A 22,280-nucleotide genomic window follows, 5' to 3' on the forward strand; every position below is an offset into this window, starting at 1 on the left:
GCAGTCATTTGAGAAACCAAGGCTATTTAGTCTGCCAATAAGAATGCAGTGATTGACAGAGTCAAAAGCCTTGGCCAGGTCGATGAAGACGGCTGCACAGTACTTATCGATCGTGGTTATTATAACGTTTAGGACCTTGACCGTGGCTGAGGTGCACCCTTGACCAGCTCGGAAACCAGATTGCATAGCGGAGAAGGTACTGTGGGATTCGAAATGGTCGGTGATCTGTTTGTTAACTTGGCTTTCAAATACTTTCGAAAGGCAGGGCAGGATGGATATAGGTCTGTAACAGTTTGGATCTAGAGTGTCACCCCCTTTGAAGAGGGGGATGACCGCGGCAGCTTTCCAATCTCTGGAGATCTCAGACGATACGAAAGAGAGGTTGAACAGACTAGTAATAGGGGTTGCGACAATTTCGGCGGCTAATTTTGAAAGAAAGGGTCCAGATTGTCTAGCCCAGCTGATTTGTAGGGGTCCAGATTTAGCAGCTCTTTCAGGACATCAGCTGTCTGAATTTGGGTGAAGGAGAAGCGGGGGGGCATGGGCAAGTTGCAGCGAAGGGTGCAAAGCTAGTGGCCCGGGGTAGGGGTAGCCGGTGGAAAGCATGGCCAGCCGTAGCGAAATGCTTATTGAAATTCTCGATTATCGTAGATTTATCGGTGGTGACAGTGTTTCCTAGCCTCAGTGCAGTGGGTAGCTGGGAGGAGGTGCTCTTATTCTCCATGGACTTTACAGTGTCCCAAAACTTTTTGGAGTTAGTGCTACAGGATGCACATTTCTGTTTGAAAAAGCTAGCCTTTGCTTTCCTAACTGATTGTGTATATTGGTTCCTGACTTCCCTGAAACGTTGCATATCACGGGGGCTGTTCGATGCTAATGCAGTATGCCACAGGATGTTTTTGTGCTGGTCAAGGGCAGTCAAGTCTGGGGTGAACCAGGGGCTATATCTGTTCTTAGTTCTGAATTTTTTGAATGGGGCATGCTTATTTAAGATGGAGAGGAAAGCACTTTTGAAGAACATCCAGTCATCCTCTACTGATGGAATGAGGTCAATATCCATCCAGGATATCTGGGCCAGGTCAATTAGAAAGGCCTGCTCACTGAAGTGTTTTTGGAAGCGTTTGACAGTGATGAGGGGTGGTCGTTTGACCGCGGACCCATTTCTGGCTCAGGCAATGAGGCTGTGATCAGTGAGATCCTGGTTGAAGACAGCGGAAGTGTATTTAGATTGTAAATTAGTCAGGATGATATCTATGAGGGTGCCCATATTTACGGTTGTACCTGGTAGGTTCCTTGATAATTTGTGTGAGATTGAGGGCATCTAGTTTAGATTGTAGGACGGCCGGGGTATTAAGCATATCCCAGTTTAGGTCACCAAGCAGTACGAACTCTGAGGATAGATGGGGGGCAAGCAATTCACATATGGTGTCCAGGGCACAACTGGGGTCTGTAGCAAGCGGCAACAGTGAGAGACTTATTTCTGGAAAGGTGGATTTTTAGAAGTAGAAGCTCAAACTGTTTGGGCACAGACCTGGATAGTATGATAGAGCTCTGCAGGCTATCTCTACAGTAGATTGCAACTCCGCCCCCTTTGGCAGTTCTATCTAGACAGAAAATGTTGTAGTTCGGGATGGACATTTCTGAATTTCTGGTGGCCTTCCTAAGCCAAGATTCAGACACTGCTAGAATATCAGGGTTGGCAGAGTGTGCTAACGCAGTGAATAACTCAGACTTGGGGAGGAGGCTTCTGATGTTAACATGCAAGAAACCAAGGCTTTTACGGTTACAGAAGTCAACAAATGATAGCGCCTGGGGGGTAGGAGTGATACTGGGGGCTACAGGGCCTGGGTTAACCTCTACATCACCAGAGGAACAGAGGAGGAAGAGAATAAGGATACGGCTAAAGCCTTTAAGAACTGGTCTTCTAGTGCGTTGGGTACAGAGAATAAAAGGGGCAGATTTCCGGGCGTTGTAGAATAGATTCAGGGCATTATGTACAGACAAGGATATGGAAGGATATGAGTACAGTGGAGGTACACCTAAGCATTGGGTAACTATGAAAGAGATAGCATCACTGGAGGTTCCGATTGAGCCGGTCTCCGCGTGTATGGGGGGTGGGACAAAGGAGCTATCTAAGGCAGGTTTAGCTGGGCTGGGGGATCTACAGTGAAATTGTATAATAAGAACTAACCCAAACAGCAATAGGCTAGGCATATTGACATGGGAGAGAGGCATAACGCAATCACAGGTGTTATTCGAGAGGGCTAAGACAACAACTGGTAATGGCAACGAAAGTTTGGGCTGAGGCTAAACAGATAAACAGGATGGGGTACCGTGTAAAGGAACAGTCCAGCAGGCATTAGCTGTGTAGCTGAGTGATCATAAGGTCCAGTGAACAGCACTAAGTAAGTCCTGGAGCAGATTGTAGGCTGCTAAAGCACAGGCGAGCAGGAGGCACGGCTGTTGATTGCGCGTGCTAGCGGGCCTGGGCTAGCAGATGGATCTTCGTGGTCGTTGCAACGGGAAGCCTGTTGAAACCACATCAGACGATTACGTCGGCAGACCAGTCGTGATGGATCGGCGGGGCTCCGTGTTGACACTAGGAGGTCCCATCCGGTTGACAGAGGTAGATAGCCGGGAGATGGGCCTTGCTCGAGGCTAGCTCAAGGCTAACTGGTACGTCGGGAAGTGGTGATTAGCCTACAACAGCCATTCGGTTGCAGCTAGCTAGTTGCGATGGTCCGGTGTTAAGGTCCAGTGATTCAGTGATTCCGGCAGAAAATCCGATATGCTCTGGGTCTATAGCACGCTGTGCAGACTGGCCGATAATTGTCCAGGCTAGAGCTGGCTGGTAGGTAGTGCAGGCCACGGACAGTGGTGAAGACCGCTAACGGTGGCTAATAGCAAGTAGCTAGTTATCTGGCTAGCTGGCTAGTTTCAGCCAGAGGTTCTTGATAAAAATTAAGAAAAAATTGAATCCATTCCACATTGGGTGAGGCGGGTTGCAGGAAAGTATATTTAGTTAAAGGATGGAAAGTGAGATAGAGAAATATATACGAATAAAAGACATAAAACAAAAAAACTGGCTATTTACACGAGGACACAACAGAATACACGACCGCACTAATACGCCATCTTGGATTAGACTGGCTAGAGTACAGCCAGTCTAGTAGCCTATCCCAAACCCACCCCTAATCAATGAATGCTGATTGGCTAGAGTACAGCCAGTAAAGTACCCTATCCCAAACCCACCCCTAATCAATTAATGCTGATTGGTTGGAAGGTGAATACATGCCTGTTTCAAAGGTAGACACCAGTCTCTGGTTAAAAGACTAGCGGCTCTATTCAATCAGATCTGCTTTAACCGACATCTGCATAGCAGTTGTTTTGGCAGTGTCGGAGGTGGAACTGCTTTTTTACAAGCATTTCTCTACACCCGCAATAACATCTGCTAAATATGTGTATGTGACCAATAAAATTTGATTTGATTAGCGCAGTCAAATCCACAAGCGACTCCTGGCATTATACCTAAAGCGGACATTGCCACTGGCTGCATGGAGTCGCATTAAAATAAATCCCATGCAGCCTTGTTGACAAATTGAAACACTGGAATGTCAGATGTGATCTACACCTTGATTCGGTGATGGAAATCCTCATTAATGTCTTTCAATTTGAAAGTCATTATTTCTATATAACCTACACTTTCTTGTTCTGAACTTCTAACGTGAGTGGTACTGGTGTGGCTTCGTGACAATGATCAAGAGCAGCTGCTTACCGATTTGACAGCTCCAACGCAGTTACACCTCCGACACCACCAAAACATTAGCTATGCGGGTGTCGGCTATCGCCGGTTAAAGCTCGATCTGATTGAATCTAGGCCTAGGATGACAACTGGAATATATTGTGTGTGCATGTGCACGTGTGTGTATGGGATGTTCTGCGTGTGTGTGTATGGGATGCCAGAGGGTGTTCATGCCCTCTGACTGTTAGCTGGTCCAGTTCTCCACTCAGTGGTGCGAGATAATGTATGCTAATGAGTTCCTGTAAAACGATGATGTGATTGGTCGCTGCGTGTCCTGGGGCCAAATTGGGCAACTGCATCAGCTAGCATGTATAAAGACAGAGAATGGTAATCCTAGTTAGAGGGCACTATGACAAATCAAATCAAAGTTGATTGGTCACGTACACAGTTTACCAGATGTTATAGCGGGTGCAGTTAAATGCTTATGTTAATAGCTCCTAACAATACAGTAAAATGTCAAAGAAATCAAGAACGTTGGGACGAATCCAATTAACAACCCAAATAGTACTATAACAGTAATCAAAATTAAATCTATATGTATGTAGGCTACACCGGAATAATTGACACAAGATACAGTGGGGAAAATAAGTATTTAGTCAGCCACCAATTGTGCAAGTTCTCCCACTTAAAAATATGAGAGAGGCCTGTAATTTTCATCATAGGTACATGTCAACTTTGACAGACAAAATGAGAATTTATTTTCCAGAAAATCACATTGTAGGATTTTTAATGAATTTATTTGCAAATTATGGTGGAAAATAAGTATTTGGTCAATAACAAAAGTTTCTCAATACTTTGTTATATACCCTTTGTTGGCAATGACACAGGTCAAACGTTTTCTGTAAGTCTTCACAAGGTTTTCACACACTGTTGCTGGTATTTTGGCCCATTCCTCCATGCAGATCTCCTCTAGAGCAGTGATGTTTTGGGTCTGTCGCTGGGCAACATGGACTTTCAACTCCCTCCAAAGATTTTCTATGGGGTTGAGATCTGGAGACTGGCTAGGCCACTCCAGGACCTTGAAATGCTTCTTACGAAGCCACTCCTTCGTTGCCCGGGCGGTGTGTTTGGGATCATTGTCATGCTGAAAGACCCAGCCACGTTTCATCTTCAATGCCCTTGCTGATGGAAGGAGGTTTTCACTCAAAATCTCACGATACATGGCCCCATTCATTCTTTCCTTTACACGGATCAGTCGTCCTGGTCCCTTTGCAGAAAAACAGCTATACATAACATACAGTGGGGGAAAAAAACTATTTAGTCAGCCACCAATTGTGCAAGTTCTCCCACTTAAAAATATGAGAGAGGCCTGTAATTTTCATCATAGGTACACGTCAACTATGACAGACAAATTGAGAATTTTTTTCTCCAGAAAATCACATTGTAGGATTTTTATGAATTTATTTGCAAATTATGGTGGAAAATAAGTATTTGGTCACCTACAAACAAGCAAGATTTCTGGCTCTCACAGACCTGTAACTTCTTCTTTAAGAGGCTCCTCTGTCCTCCACTCGTTACCCGTATTAATGGCACCTGTTTGAACTTGTTATCAGTATAAAAGACACCTGTCCACAACCTCAAACAGTCACACTCCAAACACTATGGCCAAGACTAAAGAGCTGTCAAAGGACACCAGAAACAAAATTGTAGACCTGCACCAGGCTGGGAAGACTGAATCTGCAATAGGTAAGCAGCTTGGTTTGAAGAAATCAACTGTGGGAGCAATTATTAGGAAATGGAAGACATACAAGACCACTGATAATCTCCCTCGATCTGGGGCTCCACGCAAGATCTCACCCCGTGGGGTCAAAATGATCACAAGAATCCCAGAACCACACGGGGGGACCTAGTGAATGACCTGCAGAGAGCTGGGACCAAAGTAACAAAGCCTACCATCAGTAACACACTATACCGCCAGGGACTCAAATCCTGCAGTGCCAGACGTGTCCCCCTGCTTAAGCCAGTACATGTCCAGGCCCGTCTGAAGTTTGCTAGAGTGCATTTGGATGATCCAGAAGAAGATTGGGAGAATGTCATATGGTCAGATGAAACCAAAATATAACTTTTTGGTAAAAACTCAACTCGTCGTGTTTCGAGGACAAAGAATGCTGAGTTGCATCCAAAGAACACCATACCTACTGTGAAGCATGGGGGGTGGAAACATCATGCTTTGGGGCTGTTTTTCTGCAAAGGGACCAGGACGACTGATCCGTGTAAAGGAAAGAATGAATGGGGCCATGTATCGTGAGATTTTGAGTGAAAACCTCCTTCCATCAGCAAGGGCATTGAAGATGAAACGTGGCTGGGTCTTTCAGCATGACAATGATCCCAAACACACCGCCCGGGCAACGAAGGAGTGGCTTCGTAAGAAGCATTTCAAGGTCCTGGAGTGGCCTAGCCAGTCTCCAGATCTCAACCCCATAGAAAATCTTTGGAGGGAGTTGAAAGTCCATGTTGCCCAGCGACAGACCCAAAACATCACTGCTCTAGAGGAGATCTGCATGGAGGAATGGGCCAAAATACCAGCAACAGTGTGTGAAAACCTTGTGAAGACTTACAGAAAACGTTTGACCTGTGTCATTGCCAACAAAGGGTATATAACAAAGTATTGAGAAACTTTTGTTATTGACCAAATACTTATTTTCCACCATAATTTGCAAATAAATTCATTAAAAATCCTACAATGTGATTTTCTGGAAAATAAATTCTCATTTTGTCTGTCAAAGTTGACATGTACCTATGATGAAAATTACAGGCCTCTCTCATATTTTTAAGTGGGAGAACTTGCACAATTGGTGGCTGACTAAATAGTTTTTTTCCCCACTGTATACTAAGAATGATATGCACAGCAGTAGATATATTAAAGTGAGCTATGTCAAGAATCCAGTACATAATAAATGTAATGTGCTGTAGCAGAAATATTAGAATGAGCTATGTTGAGAATACAATATTTAAATACACAGTGTGAAACGGAAAGTGACCAGTAGTTCAATGTCTCTATGGCATGGGACAGCAGCGCTGGCTGTGTGTGAGTGTGTATGTGCGTGTTTGTGAGTGTGAGGTGTGTGTGTGTGTGATAGTGTGTGTTTTTTTGTAGATGGCTAGTGATGACAGATCATATTGTTATGTCATGTGGTGCGATGTGCCATTCCATGCTGGGACATTGGTTTGGTTTGGTTTGGGATTGTGTGTTGGTGGCTTGTACACATGCAACACACAGGCACATAGTGTCTCCACTCTTCCCTTTCTATCCTTTCCTTTCCTCTCCTCATCCATCTCAGTGTGAGGGGCCTGGGACATTGTTTAAAGCAGTTTAACGCTGTTTGAAGCGCTGCGGCAGGTTTGTTGGTGAGCCCAGCATCCTCCCCAGCCTTAACTAAACGTGACATTGTCTGCCAACACTGAACACTCATACCTATCAGACCCAAGACAAGCACTCCGAGACAAATAGGTACTGTGTACACAGAGCGAGGAGAGAGTGGGAGTACAGAGAGAGGTGAGACAGGGAGTACAGAGAGGGGAGAGAGAGGGGGTACAGAGAGAGGAGAGAGAGAGGGTACAGAGAGAGGAGAGCGAGGGGGTACAGAGAGAGGTGAGAGAGGGAGTACAGAGAGAGATGAGAATGAGAGGGAGTACAGAGAGAGGAGAGAGGGGGTACAGAGAGAGGAGAGAGAGGGAGTACAGAGAAGAGAAAGAGAGAGGGGGTACAGAGAAGAGAAAGAGAGAGGGGGGTACAAAGAGAGGTGAGAGAGGGGGTACAGAGAGAGGAGGGAGAGGGGTACAAAGAGAGGAAAGAGAGGGTGTACAAATAGAGGAGAGAGAGGGGTTACAGAGGGAGGAGAGAGGGGGTACAGAGAGAGGAGAGAGAGGGGGTACAGAGAGAAGGGGTACAGGGAGGTGGTTCAGAGAGAGTAGAGAGAGGGGGTTCAGAGAGTGTAGAGAGAGGGGGTTCAGAGAGAGGAGAGAGAGGGGAGAGAGGGGGTACAGAGAGAGGAGAGAGCGGGGGTACAGAGAGAGGTGAGAAAGGGGGTACAGAGAGAGGAGAGAGAGGGGGTACAGAGAGAGGTGAGAGAGGGGGTACAGAGAGAGGAGAGAGAGGGGGTACAGAGAGAAGGGGTACAGGGAGGTGGTTCAGAGAGAGTAGAGAGAGGGGGTTCAGAGAGTGTAGAGAGAGGGGGTTCAGAGAGAGGAGAGAGAGGGGGTACAGAGAGAGGTGAGAGAGGTGGTTCAGAGAGAGTAGAGAGAGGGGGTCAGAGAGAGTAGAGAGTGGGGGTTCAGAGAGAGAGGGGGTTCAGAGAGAGGGGGTACAGAGAGTAGAGAGAGGGGGTACAGAGAGAGGAGAGAGAGGGGATTCAGAGAGAGGAGAGAGAGGGGGTTCAGAGAGAGGAGAGAGAGGGGGTACAGAGAGAGGTGAGAGGGGGTACAGAGAGAGGTGAGAGGGGGGTACAGAGAGAGGTGAGAGAGGGGGTACAGAGAGAGGTGAGAGAGGGGGTACAGAGAGAGTTGAGAGAGGTGGTACAGAAAGAGGAGAGAGAGGTGAGAGAGGGGGTACAGAGAGAGGAGAGAGCGGGGGTACAGAGAGAGGAGAGAGCGGGGGTACAGAGAGAGGTGAGAAAGGGGGTACAGAGAGAGGAGAGAGAGGGGGTACAGAGAGAGGTGAGAGAGGGGGTACAGAGAGAGGAGAGAGAGGGGGTACAGGGAGGTGGTTCAGAGAGAGTAGAGAGAGGGGGTTCAGAGAGTGTAGAGAGAGGGGGTTCAGAGAGAGGAGAGAGAGGGGGTACAGAGAGAGGTGAGAGAGGTGGTTCAGAGAGAGTAGAGAGAGGGGGTCAGAGAGAGTAGAGAGAGGGGGTTCAGAGAGAGAGGGGGTTCAGAGAGAGGGGGTACAGAGAGTAGAGAGAGGGGGTACAGAGAGAGTAGAGAGAGGGGGTTCAGAGAGAGGAGAGAGAGGGGGTTCAGAGAGAGGGGAGAGAGGGGGTACAGAGAGAGGTGAGAGAGGGGGTACAGAGAGAGGTGAGAGAGGGGGTACAGAGAGAGTTGAGAGAGGGGGTACAGAGAGAGGAGAGAGCGGGGGTACAGAGAGAGGTGAGAAAGGGGGTACAGAGAGAGGAGAGAGAGGGGGTACAGAGAGAGGTGAGAGAGGGGGTACAGGGAGGTGGTTCAGAGAGAGTAGAGAGAGGGGGTTCAGAGAGTGTAGAGAGAGGGGGTTCAGAGAGTGTAGAGAGAGGGGGTTCAGAGAGAGTTGAGAGAGGGGGTACAGAGAGAGGAGAGAGCGGGGGTACAGAGAGAGGTGAGAGAGGGGGTACAGAGAGAGGTGAGAGAGGGGGTACAGAGAGAGTTGAGAGAGGGGGTACAGAAAGAGGAGAGAGAGGGGGTACAGAGAGAGGAGAGAGAGGGGGTACAGAGAGGGGGTTCAGATAGAGGTGAGAGAGGGGTACAGAGAGGGGGTTCAGAGAGAGTAGAGAGAGGGGGTTCAGAGAGAGAAGAGAGAGGGGGTTCAGAGAGAGGAGAGAGTGGGTACAGAGAGAGGAGAGAGAGGGGGGTTCAGAGAGAGGAGAGAGGGGGTTCAGAGAGAGTAGAGAGAGAAGGGGTTCAGAGAGAGGAGAGAGAGGGGGTTTAGAGAGAGTAGAGAGAAGGGGTTCAGAGAGAGGAGAGAGAGGGGGTTTAGAGAGAGTAGAGAGAGGGGGTTCAGAGAGAGGAGAGAGGGGGATCAGAGAGAGGAGAGAGAGGGGGTACATAGAGAGGAGAGAGAGGGGGTTCAGAGAGAGGAGAGAGAGGGGAGATGGAGAAAGAGGGGATGTTTGTCCTAATGGTGCATTCTTTCCTGAAATAGCTCTCTCCCACGAGGTGTTGCGGAGAGCAGAGGTGTGTGTGTGTGTGTTATACTTCCTGTCAGGTATCTGACCTTGGTGTGTCCCCCCCTGCCTTTCTGAGTTAGCCGCAGTGCAGTATCCCCCCCATAACAAAACACACACACACACACTTACTTCATACTGATAAAGTCAGAACCCAAACACCTTATATCTCAGCGAAAACACCAATGTCCTTTTCTTGCTAAACCGTCACTGATATACATTACTGCTGTGTTCTCTGGCATTCATTATGCCCTGAATGCTTTATTAGTATTGACACATACAGTACCCAGCCATAAAACATTATTGCCATGGGAGTCATGTTAATTAAGCATGGTTGTGGATATTTTTTGAAGCTGCTGTAATTATTTACTTTTATGGACACCCCGAGTGTTTCAGCACGCTGCTGATTTGTAATGTTTTATAATACAAAGCTGTTCAAACCACTCTAGTGACATCTGGAAGAATATAAGAAAAGCCATTCCAACGGATTAATAACCGCATCGCTAAGCTGTCTTAAAAACCCCTAGGTGAATAGACTGTCTCTGATCACGTGTTACTGTGTCACCCTAATGACATGTGTTATATCACCCTAATGACGTGTTATATCTCCTTAATGACAGTTGTTATGTCACCCTAATGGCGTGTTATATCACCCTAATGACAGGTGTAATGTCACCCTAATAACATGTGTTATATCACCATGATGACAGCTGTTATGTCACCCTAATGACAGTGTATGGCAATGTAAAGAAGACTCCTAAGTGCAGCTCAGAGCTGAAGTGAGTCATACTGTATTTTTGATAGATTATGTGGTCTGTCTGTCTGTCGACAGGAGATGTGTAGCATACGGTATGATAGAGTCATTGCCATTAGGCTGCTGTTCCCCTCTCCTGCCCCTGGTAATGATTATACCACAGGGTTTTAAGACACCATAAGAGCCAGAACATATTCTGACACACACTATTGACTAATGCCCCATGGTAGCTAACTGCTGGATGACAGCGCACCAGGCTCCTGTATTTAAGTGTTCATTTGTTCATCCATTGACTAGAGAGGAGAAAAATAGAGACTAGAAGAGAACAGAAGAGAGAGAAAATAAGAAAGTAGGGGAATAAAAGAGATAAATAATACAACTTTAAAATAAATACTTTTTTTTTAAACAATGAAGAGAGGGGAGGAAAGAATAAGAGAATTAAAGAGAAGATAATCATTTTTTAAATAGAAATAATGAGAAAAGTCAAAAAGAAAAGGAGAATAGACAAAAAAAATGGACTTCTCCACCTTCAGCATGCTGTCACCATCTACCCTCCTCCTCCTAGACAAGAATACCATTAACCCTTCAGCATGCTGTCACCATCTACCCTCCTCCTCCTAGACAAGACTACCATTAACCCTTCAGCATGCTGTCACCATCTACCCTCCTCCTCCTAGACAAGACTACCATTAACCCTTCAGCATGCTGTCACCATCTACCCTCCTCCTCCTAGACAAGACTACCATTAACCCTTCAGCATGCTGTCACCATCTACCCTCCTCCTCCTAGACAAGACTACCATTAACCCTTCAGCATGCTGTCACCATCTACCCTCATCCCTCCTCCCTCCTCCTCCTTCACCCTTTCCCTCATCCTCCTTCCCTCCTCCTCCTCCTCCTCCCTCCCTCTTCCCTCCTTCCCTCCTCCATCTTCCTCCTCCCTCCTCCAATCCATCTTCGTTCTGCTCTAATCGTTAGCTGCTCTGTGCTCCAATTACTAATGAAGCATCCATCTGGGCCTGAGCTCAGTGACAGGCCTGTTGTGTCCTTCACTCTACCTGCACCATGAAACAATACATTACAACGCTACAGGTTTCTCTTCGGGGTTACAAAACCATACAGAGTTCACAGAGGACGAGTGTCTGTGTGTCTTGTCTGGTCTCTGACCTTGTGTTCTGTTGTGTTCTGCCTCTGAGCTCTGCTCGGGGAGGCTGTAATGAACAGCAGGTTGTGATTTTGATTGTGAAGGATAAGCTAATTGATGATTCATGGTGACTCCTCAGTCTTTCTTGAGCTGTTTACCCAAGAAAGACATAGGAGAGAGGAAGAGAGAGAGAGCGAGAGAGAGAGAGAGAGAGAGAGAGAGAGAGAGAGAGAGAGAAAGAGAAACAAAGGAAACTGAGGAGAACCAAGGTGAAAGCTGAGCTCTGCGTTTCTGACTCAGACAGTCTGTCTGTTTCTCAATACCTCCTTTCTCTCTTCTTGGTCATGCTTATGAATGTCTCCTCTCACCTCTCACTCCACATTTCCTGTTTCCCCCAACATAGCCACTTTGAGTCAGAAAAACACCTACAGAGAGAGAGAGAGAGAGAGAGAGAGAGAGAGAGACTTCGAGTCAGACACTACCTTTTAATCAGCCTTGCAATGGGGAAGAGAAACACAACCAACATCCTGCCAGAGCACACAGACCTTGTGTCTACCTGAGATTGTCTACCCTGGCGGAAATGAATAAAGTTTTCTACTTCTGTACTGCGGAATAAAGCACTTGAAGCAAAAAAAAAGGTTGGAGAAGATTGTGTCCGTATGAGACATAGACACAGCCCAACATCTTAGATTGTTCCACTAAGAGTTCAATCTGGGCTGAATGAAAATATTTTCTCACTGAGTGGTGTTAGTAAGAGGCCAACCTCTTACTGCCTCAGAGCCTGATATGTGTGTGTGTGTGTGTGTGTGTGTGTGTGTGTGTGAGAGAGAGAGAGAGAGAGAGAGAGAGAGAGAGAGAGAGAGAGAGAGAGAGAGAGAGAGAGAGAGAGAGAGAGAGAGAGAGAGAGAGAGAGAGAGAGAGAGAGAGAGAGAGAGAGAGAGAGAGAGAGAGAGAGAGAGAGAGAGAGAGAGAGAGAGAGAGAGAGAGAGAGAGAGAGAGAGAGAGAGAGAGAGAGAGAGAGAGAGAGAGAGAGAGAGAGAGAGAGAGAGAGAGAGAGAGAGAGAGAGAGAGAGAGAGAGAGAGAGAGAGAGAGAGAGAGAGTAGTCTGATGACGTGACTCGCTCTAAATCAATTTTCGCTACAGCCCAGTGCTTCCTTCCTTCAGTCTCTCTCACACGCCCCTGCTTTCCATTTTCACAAATCTGCAGTGGGAGGTGTATGAGAGGGTGGAATACCTACTCAGATCTGCAGTGGGAGGTGTGTGAGAGGGGGGGGATACCTACTCAGATCTGCAGTGGGAGGTGTGTGAGAGGGGAGATACCTACTCAGATCTGCAGTGGGAGGTGTGTGAGAGGGGAGATACCTACTCAGATCTGCAGTGGGAGGTGTGTGAGAGGGGAGATACCTACTCAGATCTGCAGTGGGAGGTGTGTGAGAGGGTGGAATACCTACTCAGATCTGCAGTGGGAGGTGTGTGAGAGGGGAGATACCTACTCAGATCTGCAGTGGGAGGTGTGTGAGAGGGGGGATACCTACTCAGATCTGCAGTGGGAGGTGTGTGAGAGGGGGGGATACCTACTCAGATCTGCAGTGGGAGGTGTGTGAGAGAGGGAAATACCTACTCAGATCTGCAGTGGGAGGTGTGTGAGAGAGGGAAATACCTACTCAGATCTGCAGTGGGAGGTGTGTGAGAGGGGGGATACCTACTCAGATCTGCAGTGGGAGGTGTGTGAAAGGGGGGGGATACCTACTCAGATCTGCAGTGGGAGGTGTTTAAGAGAGGGAAATACCTACTCAGATCTGCAGTGGGAGGTGTGTGAGAGGGGGGGGGGATACCTACTCAGATGTGGTTCTCTCCAGAGCAGTAGTTCCATGGCAGGCCTTGAGGCATCCCTCCATCCGGTCTCTTTCTGCTCTACTTCCCACTAATCTAAATACAGTACCACTCTCTCTTTCTGCTTCTAATATTCATCATAGTAGCTTTTTAAGTTCTCCTCACCAGGTGTTGTGCTGAGGAGTTAAAAAATTAACTTGAAGTTTAGTTTCTCTTGAAGTTAAGTTTCTCTGAGCTGTAGGCTATTCATTGAAGTATTGCAGTCTACCTAAGGTGGCCGGTGCCACCTTAACTGGGGAGGGTGGGCTCATGGGCAGCGCACAATTGGCCCAGCGTTGTCCGGGTTTGGCCGGTGTAGGCCGTCATTGTAAATAAGAATTTGTTCTTAACTGACTTGCCTAGTTAAATAAAGGTTAAATATATATACAGTGGGGGAAAAAAGTATTTAGTCAGCCACCAATTGTGCAAGTTCTCCCACTTAAAAAGATGAGAGAGGCCTGTAATTTTCATCATAGGTACACGTCAACTATGACAGACAAAATGAGAAAAAAAATCCAGAAAATCACATTGTAGGATTTTTATGAATTTATTTGCAAATTATGGTGGAAAATAAGTATTTGGTCAATAACAAAAGTTTCTCAATACTTTGTTATGTACCCTTTGTTGGCAATGACACAGGTCAAACGTTTTCTGTAAGTCTTCACAAGGTTTTCACACACTGTTGCTGGTATTTTGGCCCATTCCTCCATGCAGATCTCCTCTAGAGCAGTGATGTTTTGGGGCTGTCGCTGGGCAACACGGACTTTCAACTCCCCTCCAAAGATTTTCTATGGGGTTGAGATCTGGAGACTGGCTAGGCCACTCCAGGACCTTGAAATGCTTCTTACGAAGCCACTCCTTCGTTGCCCGGGCGGTGTGTTTGGGATCATTGTCATGCTGAAAGACCCAGCCACGTTTCATCTTCAATGCCCTTGCTGATGGAAGGAGGTTTTCACTCAAAATCTCACGATACATGGCCCCATTCATTCTTTCCTTTACACGGATCAGTCGTCCTGGTCCCTTTGCAGAAAAACAGCCCCAAAGCATGATGTTTCCACCCCCATGCTTCACAGTAGGTATGGTGTTCTTTGGATGCAACTCAGCATTCTTTGTCCTCCAAACACGACGAGTTGAGTTTTAACAAAAAGTTCTATTTTGGTTTCATCTGACCATATGACATTCTCCCAATCCTCTTCTGGATCATTCAAATGCACTCTAGCAAACTTCAGACGGGCCTGGACATGTACTGGCTTAAGCAGGGGGACACGTCTGGCACTGCACGATTTGAGTCCCTGGCGGCGTAGTGTGTTACTGATGGTAGGCTTTGTTACTTTGGTCCCAGCTCTCTGCAGGTCATTCACTAGGTCCCCCCGTGTGGTTCTGGGATTTTTGCTCACCGTTCTTGTGATCATTTTGACCCCACGGGGTGAGATCTTGCGTGGAGCCCCAGATCGAGGGAGATTATCAGTGGTCTTGTATGTCTTCCATTTCCTAATAAATGCTCCCAGAGTTGATTTCTTCAAACCAAGATAATTACCTATTGCAGATTCAGTCTTCCCAGCCTGGTGCAGGTCTACAATTTTGTTTCTGGTGTCCTTTGACAGCTCTTTGGTCTTGGCCATAGTGGAGTTTGGAGTGTGACTGTTTGAGGTTGTGGACAGGTGTCTTTTATACTGATAACAAGTTCAAACAGGTGCCATTAATACAGGTAACGAGTGGAGGACAGAGGAGCCTCTTAAAGAAGAAGTTACAGGTCTGTGAGAGCCAGAAATCTTGCTTGTTTGTAGGTGACCAAATACTTATTTTCCACCATAATTTGCAAATAAATTCATTAAAAATCCTACAATGTGATTTTCTGGATTTTTTTTTCTCAATTTGTCTGTCATCGTTGATGTGTACCTATGATGAAAATTACAGGCCTCTCTCATCTTTTTAAGTGGGAGAACTTGCACAATTGGTGGCTGACTAAATACTTTTTTTCCCCACTGTATTTTTTTAAATAGTAATGGCTGGAACAGAATAAATCAAATCAAATCAAATCAAATCAAATTTTATTGGTCACATGCGCCGAATACAACAGGTGCAGACATTACAGTGAAATGCTTACTTACAGCCCTTAACCAACAGTGCATTTATTTTAAACAAAAAAGTAAGAATAAAACAACAACAAAAAAGTGTTGAGAAAAAAAGAGCAGAAGTAAAAATAAAGTGACAGTAGGGAGGCTATATATACAATAGAATAAAGTGACAGTAGGGAGGCTATATATACAGGGGGTACCGTTGCATAGTCAATGTGCGGGGGCACCGGCTAGTTGAGGTAGTTGAGGTAATATGTACATGTGGGTAGAGTTAAAGTGACTATGCATAAATACTTAACAGAGTAGCAGCAGCGTAAAAGTATGGGGGTGGGGGGGGCAGTGCAAATAGTCCGGGTAGCCATGATTAGCTGTTCAGGAGTCTTATGGCTTGGGGGTAGAAGCTGTTGAGAAGTCTTTTGGACCTAGACTTGGCACTCCGGTACCGCTTGCCGTGCGGTAGCAGAGAGAACAGTCTATGACTAGGGTGACTGGAGTCTTTGACAATTTTGAGGGCCTTCCTCTGACACCGCCTGGTATAGAGGTCCTGGATGGCAGGGAGCTTTGCCCCTGTGATGTACTGGGCCGTACGCACTACCCTAAATGGAATGGTATCGAACACATCAAACAAATGGTGTCCATTCCAACCATTATTATGAGCTGTCTGTGCTCTAGCTATGTGTCCATATTCCTTGTGTGTAATAAACAAATAAATAAATAAAAGCCTGCGCCCTCCTGCTGTCATTCCCTCCTGTGTTTTCTCAATGATACTTCAGCAGCAATCCAGCCTCAGTTTGTCCTGCCTCTCTGCACTGTCTGAGAGCACATTTGGACCAGAGACACAGGTTCTGGGTCCCAGTGGCCCTAAATACTCTCTCTCTCTCTTTCCTCCCTCTCTATTTTCTTCCCACCACTCTCTCTCCCTCCCTCCTCTCTCCCCCCTCTCTCTCTTTCTCGCTCTCTCCTCCCTCTCTCTCTTCCTCAATCTCTCTGCCCCCTCCCTACCAACCCCGCTCTCGCTCTCGATAAAAGTGGATAGATTCTAGCAGGGTATGTTTTCACACCTCCTCCATTACCCCCAGCAACCATTTCCATGGTGGCTGGGAGTGTTTACCTTGTGACCCCAGAGAGCCGATCTCATTGGCTGAGCTCAGAGCGAGACGAGGGTCATCCTAGAGACCTCTGGGATGTCTAAGCTGGCACAAAGGAGCATGGGTATTAGAGAGAGGGGCAGAGAGAGGCTAGGAGAGAAACAAAAAAAGAGAGAGAGACAACAGATTGAGAGGAAAAAAATATTATAAGAGTGAGAGGAATGAGAGCAAAAGAGAAGGAGAGGAGTATGGAGAGGAGGAGGGAGTGCAAGTACCTCTCCACTTAATACCTCTCTCAGGGAGCATAAACAAGATTGAGAATGCTGGCCAGTTTGTCTGAGCTGAAACTCGTCAGACCTTTTGCAAGCAGACTTTGTGTATTGTTTCTTATTGACGCATTGAGAAATCACTCAGAGCGCCACATTGAGAAATCACTCAGAGCGCCACATTGAGAAATCACTCAGAGTGCCACATTGAGAAATCACTCAGAGCATCACATTGAGAAATCACTCAGAGCGCCACATTGGCAAATCACTCAGAGCTCCACATTGACAAATCACTCAGAGCTCCACATTGAGAAATCACTCAGAGCTCCACATTGAGAAACCACTCAGAGCTCCACATTGACAAATCACTCAGAGCTCCACATTGACAAATCACTCAGAGCTCCACATTGACAAATCACTCAGAGCTCCACATTGACAAATCACTCAGAGCTCCACATTGAGAAATCACTCAGAGCTCCACATTGACAAATCACTCAGAGCTCCACATTGACAAATCACTCAGAGCTCCACATTTTCTTCTTTTGTTCCTTCTTTCACTTTCTATGTTCTCCTTCTTTTGTCCCTCTGTCTCTGTCCTTGACATGAGTGGTTGGAGAGAGAGAGAGACAGAGAGAGAGAGAGAGAGAGAGAGAGAGAGAGAGAGAGAGAGAGAGAGACCCAACCAAATCACGAGAAAACTAAAAGATAATTACTTGACACATTGGAAAGAATTGATTAAAAAACAGAGCAAACTAGAATGCTATTTGGCCCTAAACAGAGAGTACACAGTGGCAGAATAGAATACCTGACCACTGTGACTGACACAAACTTAAGGAAATCTTTGACTATGTACAGACTCAGTGAGCATAGCCTTGCTATTGAGAAAGGCCGCCGTAGGCAGACCTGGCTCTCAAGAGAAGACAGGCTATGTGCACACTGCCCACAAAATGAGGTGGAAACACCAATCCTCCTTATACTGTGTCTCCTGTAGATGAGAAGAGATGTATGCAGACAGACAAACAAACACAGTTGGTTAGGGTTGGTTGGTTAGGGTTGGTTGGTTAGGGTTGGTTGGTTAGGGTTGTAGATGTAGTGCTTTAAGGCACTGGACATTTCATTGATTTATTCTACATAAACAAAAGCAATGCATTTCAAGGCGCAATTCAGCAAGTCTATTACACAAGAAACACAGACTCAGAAAATACAAGGTAACATTACCCTCCTAATATGTGTTTTTGTGTGCATGCATTGATATCAGTTTTGCACCAAACGTTTGAGCTGTGCATGCCTAACTCAGGCTAGGATTTAGCCTTTTTGATTTAACCTGGTTGGTGGTGTGAGGGGACTGATCTTTGGTTTCCATGGTTTCTCTGTCTTCCAGAAAGCCCGTCTGGCCAGGATACGAATATCCAAGACAGGAAGCTCCAATGCCTTCCTCCACAGCAAACGGAATGGCCTCTTCAGCGACGCCTTGGAGCTCACGGTAAGAAAACACTCAATACAACCACCACTGACTGGGCCTCCCTAGTGGTGCAGTGGGCTGTGCCACTAGAGATCCTGGTTCGAATCCAGGCTCTGTGCCACTAGAGATCCTGGTTCGAATCCAGGCTCTGTTGTAGCCGGCCGCGACCGGGAGACCCATGGAGTGGCGCACAAGTCGTCCAGGGTAGGGGAGGGAATGGCTGGCAGGGATGTAGCGCAGTTGGTAGAGCATGGCGTTTGCATTGCCAGGGTTATGGGTTCGATTCCCACGGGGGGCCAGTATGAAAAATAAATAAAAATATGTATGCACTCACTAACTGTAAGTCGCTCTGGATAAGAGCGTCTGCTAAATGACTAAAATGTAAAATGTACTAGTCTAATTAATCGATAGCATCCCTCTTCACAACACTTCTGGACTCAAATAACTAAAAGACTCACACCACACGACCTTTAACCTTTAACTCACAAAGGCCCTCTCTACAAGCCAGCCCAGTCACAACAGTAGAATGCTGTATGTTTGCCCTGAACGTGTGCGTACATTGGAGTGACACTTTACCCCGTGGGACAGACTCCTGCCTCTCTCAAGTACCAGCTCATATAATCACGCTTTGACTGCACTTCATTGAACACTTTATAGATTGCGTCCTTCTTCCGTCTCCTTGAGTTAATCATTGACTCATAACTTATGGGATAGATCAAAATAAGGTTACTACATTCCCCAATCCAACCTTATCAGATCAGTTACTTCCTCAAGGCAGTAAGGAGAGAGATGTCTTTATTCAAACAGGGCCTGGCCTGGCTTCTGAGAACAGCTAAATGCAGTCCCGTTAAATATGCCGTAGTGTTAATTTGAACATCTTGGTGCTCAGCTGGGATCCAGGCTAGCAGACATGTAAACACATGTTCCTCCTCTCCTTTCCTCTCCTCTCTTCTCTGGGCTGAGATACACCAAAACACAAGGACAATTTAGCTGTCTCTGTTTCTGAATGTATAGCTTATCCTTCTATACACCCATGAATTGCACTGGGATTTGACTGTGCCTCCACCAGCTCTGGTTACTTTAGGTCCCAAGCAAAACGATGTCGTTGAAGTCACAGGGATAAGCCAGCAGACCTTCGATACATCTGCACCACACAGAAGATTAGTACATTGTGTCAGTGTATTATGCAGCGTCACCTGGTTCCCAACCTGCCTGTAGTGTAGATAATGGACCAGCCACCTGGGTGATTCACAGCAGCCCTCACACCAGTGGAGGCTGCTGAGGGGAGGACGGCTCATAATAATGGCTGGAACGGAGCCAATGGAATGGCATCAAACCATGTGTTTGATGTATTTGATACCATTCCACCTATTCCGCTCCAGCCGTTACCACGAGCCCGTCCTCCCCAATTAAGGTGCCACCAACCTCCCATGCCTCACACAGCCTGCTGATTCTTTGGCTTTAGTCTTTAGTAATGAGTAGGACAGAACCAGAAATAGCCTGGAGACGCAGCTGTGTCTGTGTACTGTAGCTCAGCACTGTTCAGGTGAACTCTCCCCCACAGCACATAGAAACATGTGCTGCAGCACTGCTCACATACACAGGGGAGGAGGGAACTACATAATAACACACAGCAGACATGGTGGAAACTCAGCCCGGTCTCATGGACTAAATTCGGAACACTCAAATTAGTATGATATGTTACGTTTGGTATGGTTACATAAGACAGAAGGTTACTTAAGGCAAAAACAAAAGTAGGACGGTTAGTCGGGGAGGATGGGTGGGTGTATAGAGCGCACCTGATTCTAATAATTAGCTGGTTGATAAGCTGAATCAGGTTAGTTACAACTGGGGTTGGTGTGAAAACCTACAGGAGGGTAGCTCTCCACGAACAGGGTTGGAGAGCCCTGCTTTAACCTAACTTCTAACCTTAACCCCTAGCCTAGCTAACGTTAGCCACCTAGCTAACGTTAGCATTAAACCACGTAGCCACCTAGCTAGGTTTAGCCACAACAAATTGGAATTCGTAACATATCATATGTTTAGCAAATCCGTAACATATTATACAAATTGCAATTCGTAACATTTTGTATGAATTGTAATTCGTAACATATCATACGAAATGGAATATGGACATCCACAAATTAATACATACAGTGCATTCAGAAAGTATTCATACCCTTTGACTTATTCCACATTTTGTTGCGTAACAGTCTGATTTCAAATATGGATTGAATAAATTTTTTGCTCACCCATCTACACACAATACCCCATAATGGCAAAGTGAAAACATGTTTTTAGTCATTTTAGCAAATGTATTGAAAATGAAATACAGAAATATTAAATGTACATAAGTATTCACACCCCTGAGTCAATACATGTTAGAATCACCTTTGGCAGCGATTATACCTGCAAGTCTTTCTGTGTAAGTCTCTAAGTGCTTTCCACACCTGGATAGTGCAACATTTGCATATTATTCTTTTTAAAATTCTTCAAGCTCTGTCAAGTTGGTTGTTGATCATTACTAGACAGACATTTTTAAGTCTTGCCATAGATTTTCAAGCCGATTTACATCAAAACTGTAACTAGGCCACTCCGGAACATTCAATGTCGTCTCCAGTGTATATTTGGCCTTGTGTTGTAGGTTATTGTCCTGCTGAAAGGTGAATTTGTTGGAAAGCAGACTGAACCAGGTTTTCCTCTAGGATATTTCCTGTGCATAGTTCTATTCTGTTTTTTATTTTTATTTTTTTTACTCCCTAGTCCTTGCCGATGACAAGCATACCCATAACATGATGCAGCCACCACCATGCTTGAAAATATGAAGAGTGGAACTCAGTGATGTGTTTGCCCCAAACATAACTCTTTGTATTCGCGACATAAAGTTAATTTCTTTGCCACATTTTTTGCAGTTTTACTTTAGTGCCTTATTGCAAACAGGATGCATGTTTTGGAATATTTGTATTCTGTACAGGCTTCCTTCTTTTCACTCTGTCATTTAGGTTAGTATTGTGGAGTAACTACAATGTTGTTGATCCATCCTCAGTTTTCTCCTATCACAGCCATCAAACTCTGTAACTGTTTTAAAGTCACTATTGCCCTCATGGTGAAGTCCCTGAGCGATTTCCGTCCTCTCCGGCAACTGAGTTAGGAAAGACGCCTATATCTTTGTAGTGAATGGGTGTATTGATACACCATCCAAAGTGTAATTAATAACGTCACCATGCTCAAAGGGATATTTAGTGTCTACCAATTGGTGCCCTTCTTTGTGAGGGATTGGAAAACCTCCCTGGTCTTTGTGGTTTGAAATTCACTGCTTGACTGAGGGACTTTACAGATAATTGTATATGTGGGGTACAGAGATGAGTTAGTCATTAAAAAATCAAGGTAAACACTATTATTGCACACAAGAGTGAGTCCATGCAACTTATTATGTGACTTGGGGCGGCGCACAATTGGCGCACAATTAGCCCAGCGTCGTCCAGGGTAGGGGAGGGAATGGCCAGCAGGGATGTAGCTCAGTTACATTTACATTTACATTTACGTCATTTAGCAGACGCTCTTATCCAGAGCGACTTACAGTTAGTGAATACATATCTTTTTATACTGGCCCCCCGTGGGAATAGAACCCACAACCCTGGCGTTGCAAACGCCATGCTCTATCAACTGAGCTACATCCCTGCCGGCCATTCCCTCCCCTACCCTGGACAACGCTGGGCCAATTGTGCGCCGCCCATGAGTCTCCCGGTCGCGGCCGGCTGCGACAGAGCCTGGATTCGAACCAGGATCTCTAGTGGCACAGTTAGCACTGCGATGCAGTGCCTTAGACCACTGCGCCACTCAGGAGACCAGTTGGTAGAGCATGGCGTTTGCAACGCCAGGGTTGTGGGTTCGATTCCCACGGGGGGCCAGTATGAAAAAATATATATATATATATATATATATATATATATATATATATA

General features: G+C 46.0%; 1 protein-coding gene across 1 annotated transcript in view; it reads left to right on the forward strand.

The window, feature by feature from the left end:
- The window catches only part of kcnd3 (potassium voltage-gated channel, Shal-related subfamily, member 3), a 258,318-nt gene that overhangs the window by 227,928 nt on the left and 8,110 nt on the right, over nt 1–22,280 (forward strand). The window contains exon 4 of the mRNA XM_041857094.2: nt 18,238–18,339. Within this exon, the coding sequence (XP_041713028.1) occupies nt 18,238–18,339 (102 nt within the window). The remainder of the gene's footprint in view (nt 1–18,237; nt 18,340–22,280) is intronic.

The sequence above is a fragment of the Coregonus clupeaformis genome, chromosome 30, assembly GCF_020615455.1.
Source record: "Coregonus clupeaformis isolate EN_2021a chromosome 30, ASM2061545v1, whole genome shotgun sequence".
In the NCBI taxonomy this organism is placed as follows: Eukaryota; Metazoa; Chordata; class Actinopteri; order Salmoniformes; family Salmonidae; genus Coregonus; species Coregonus clupeaformis.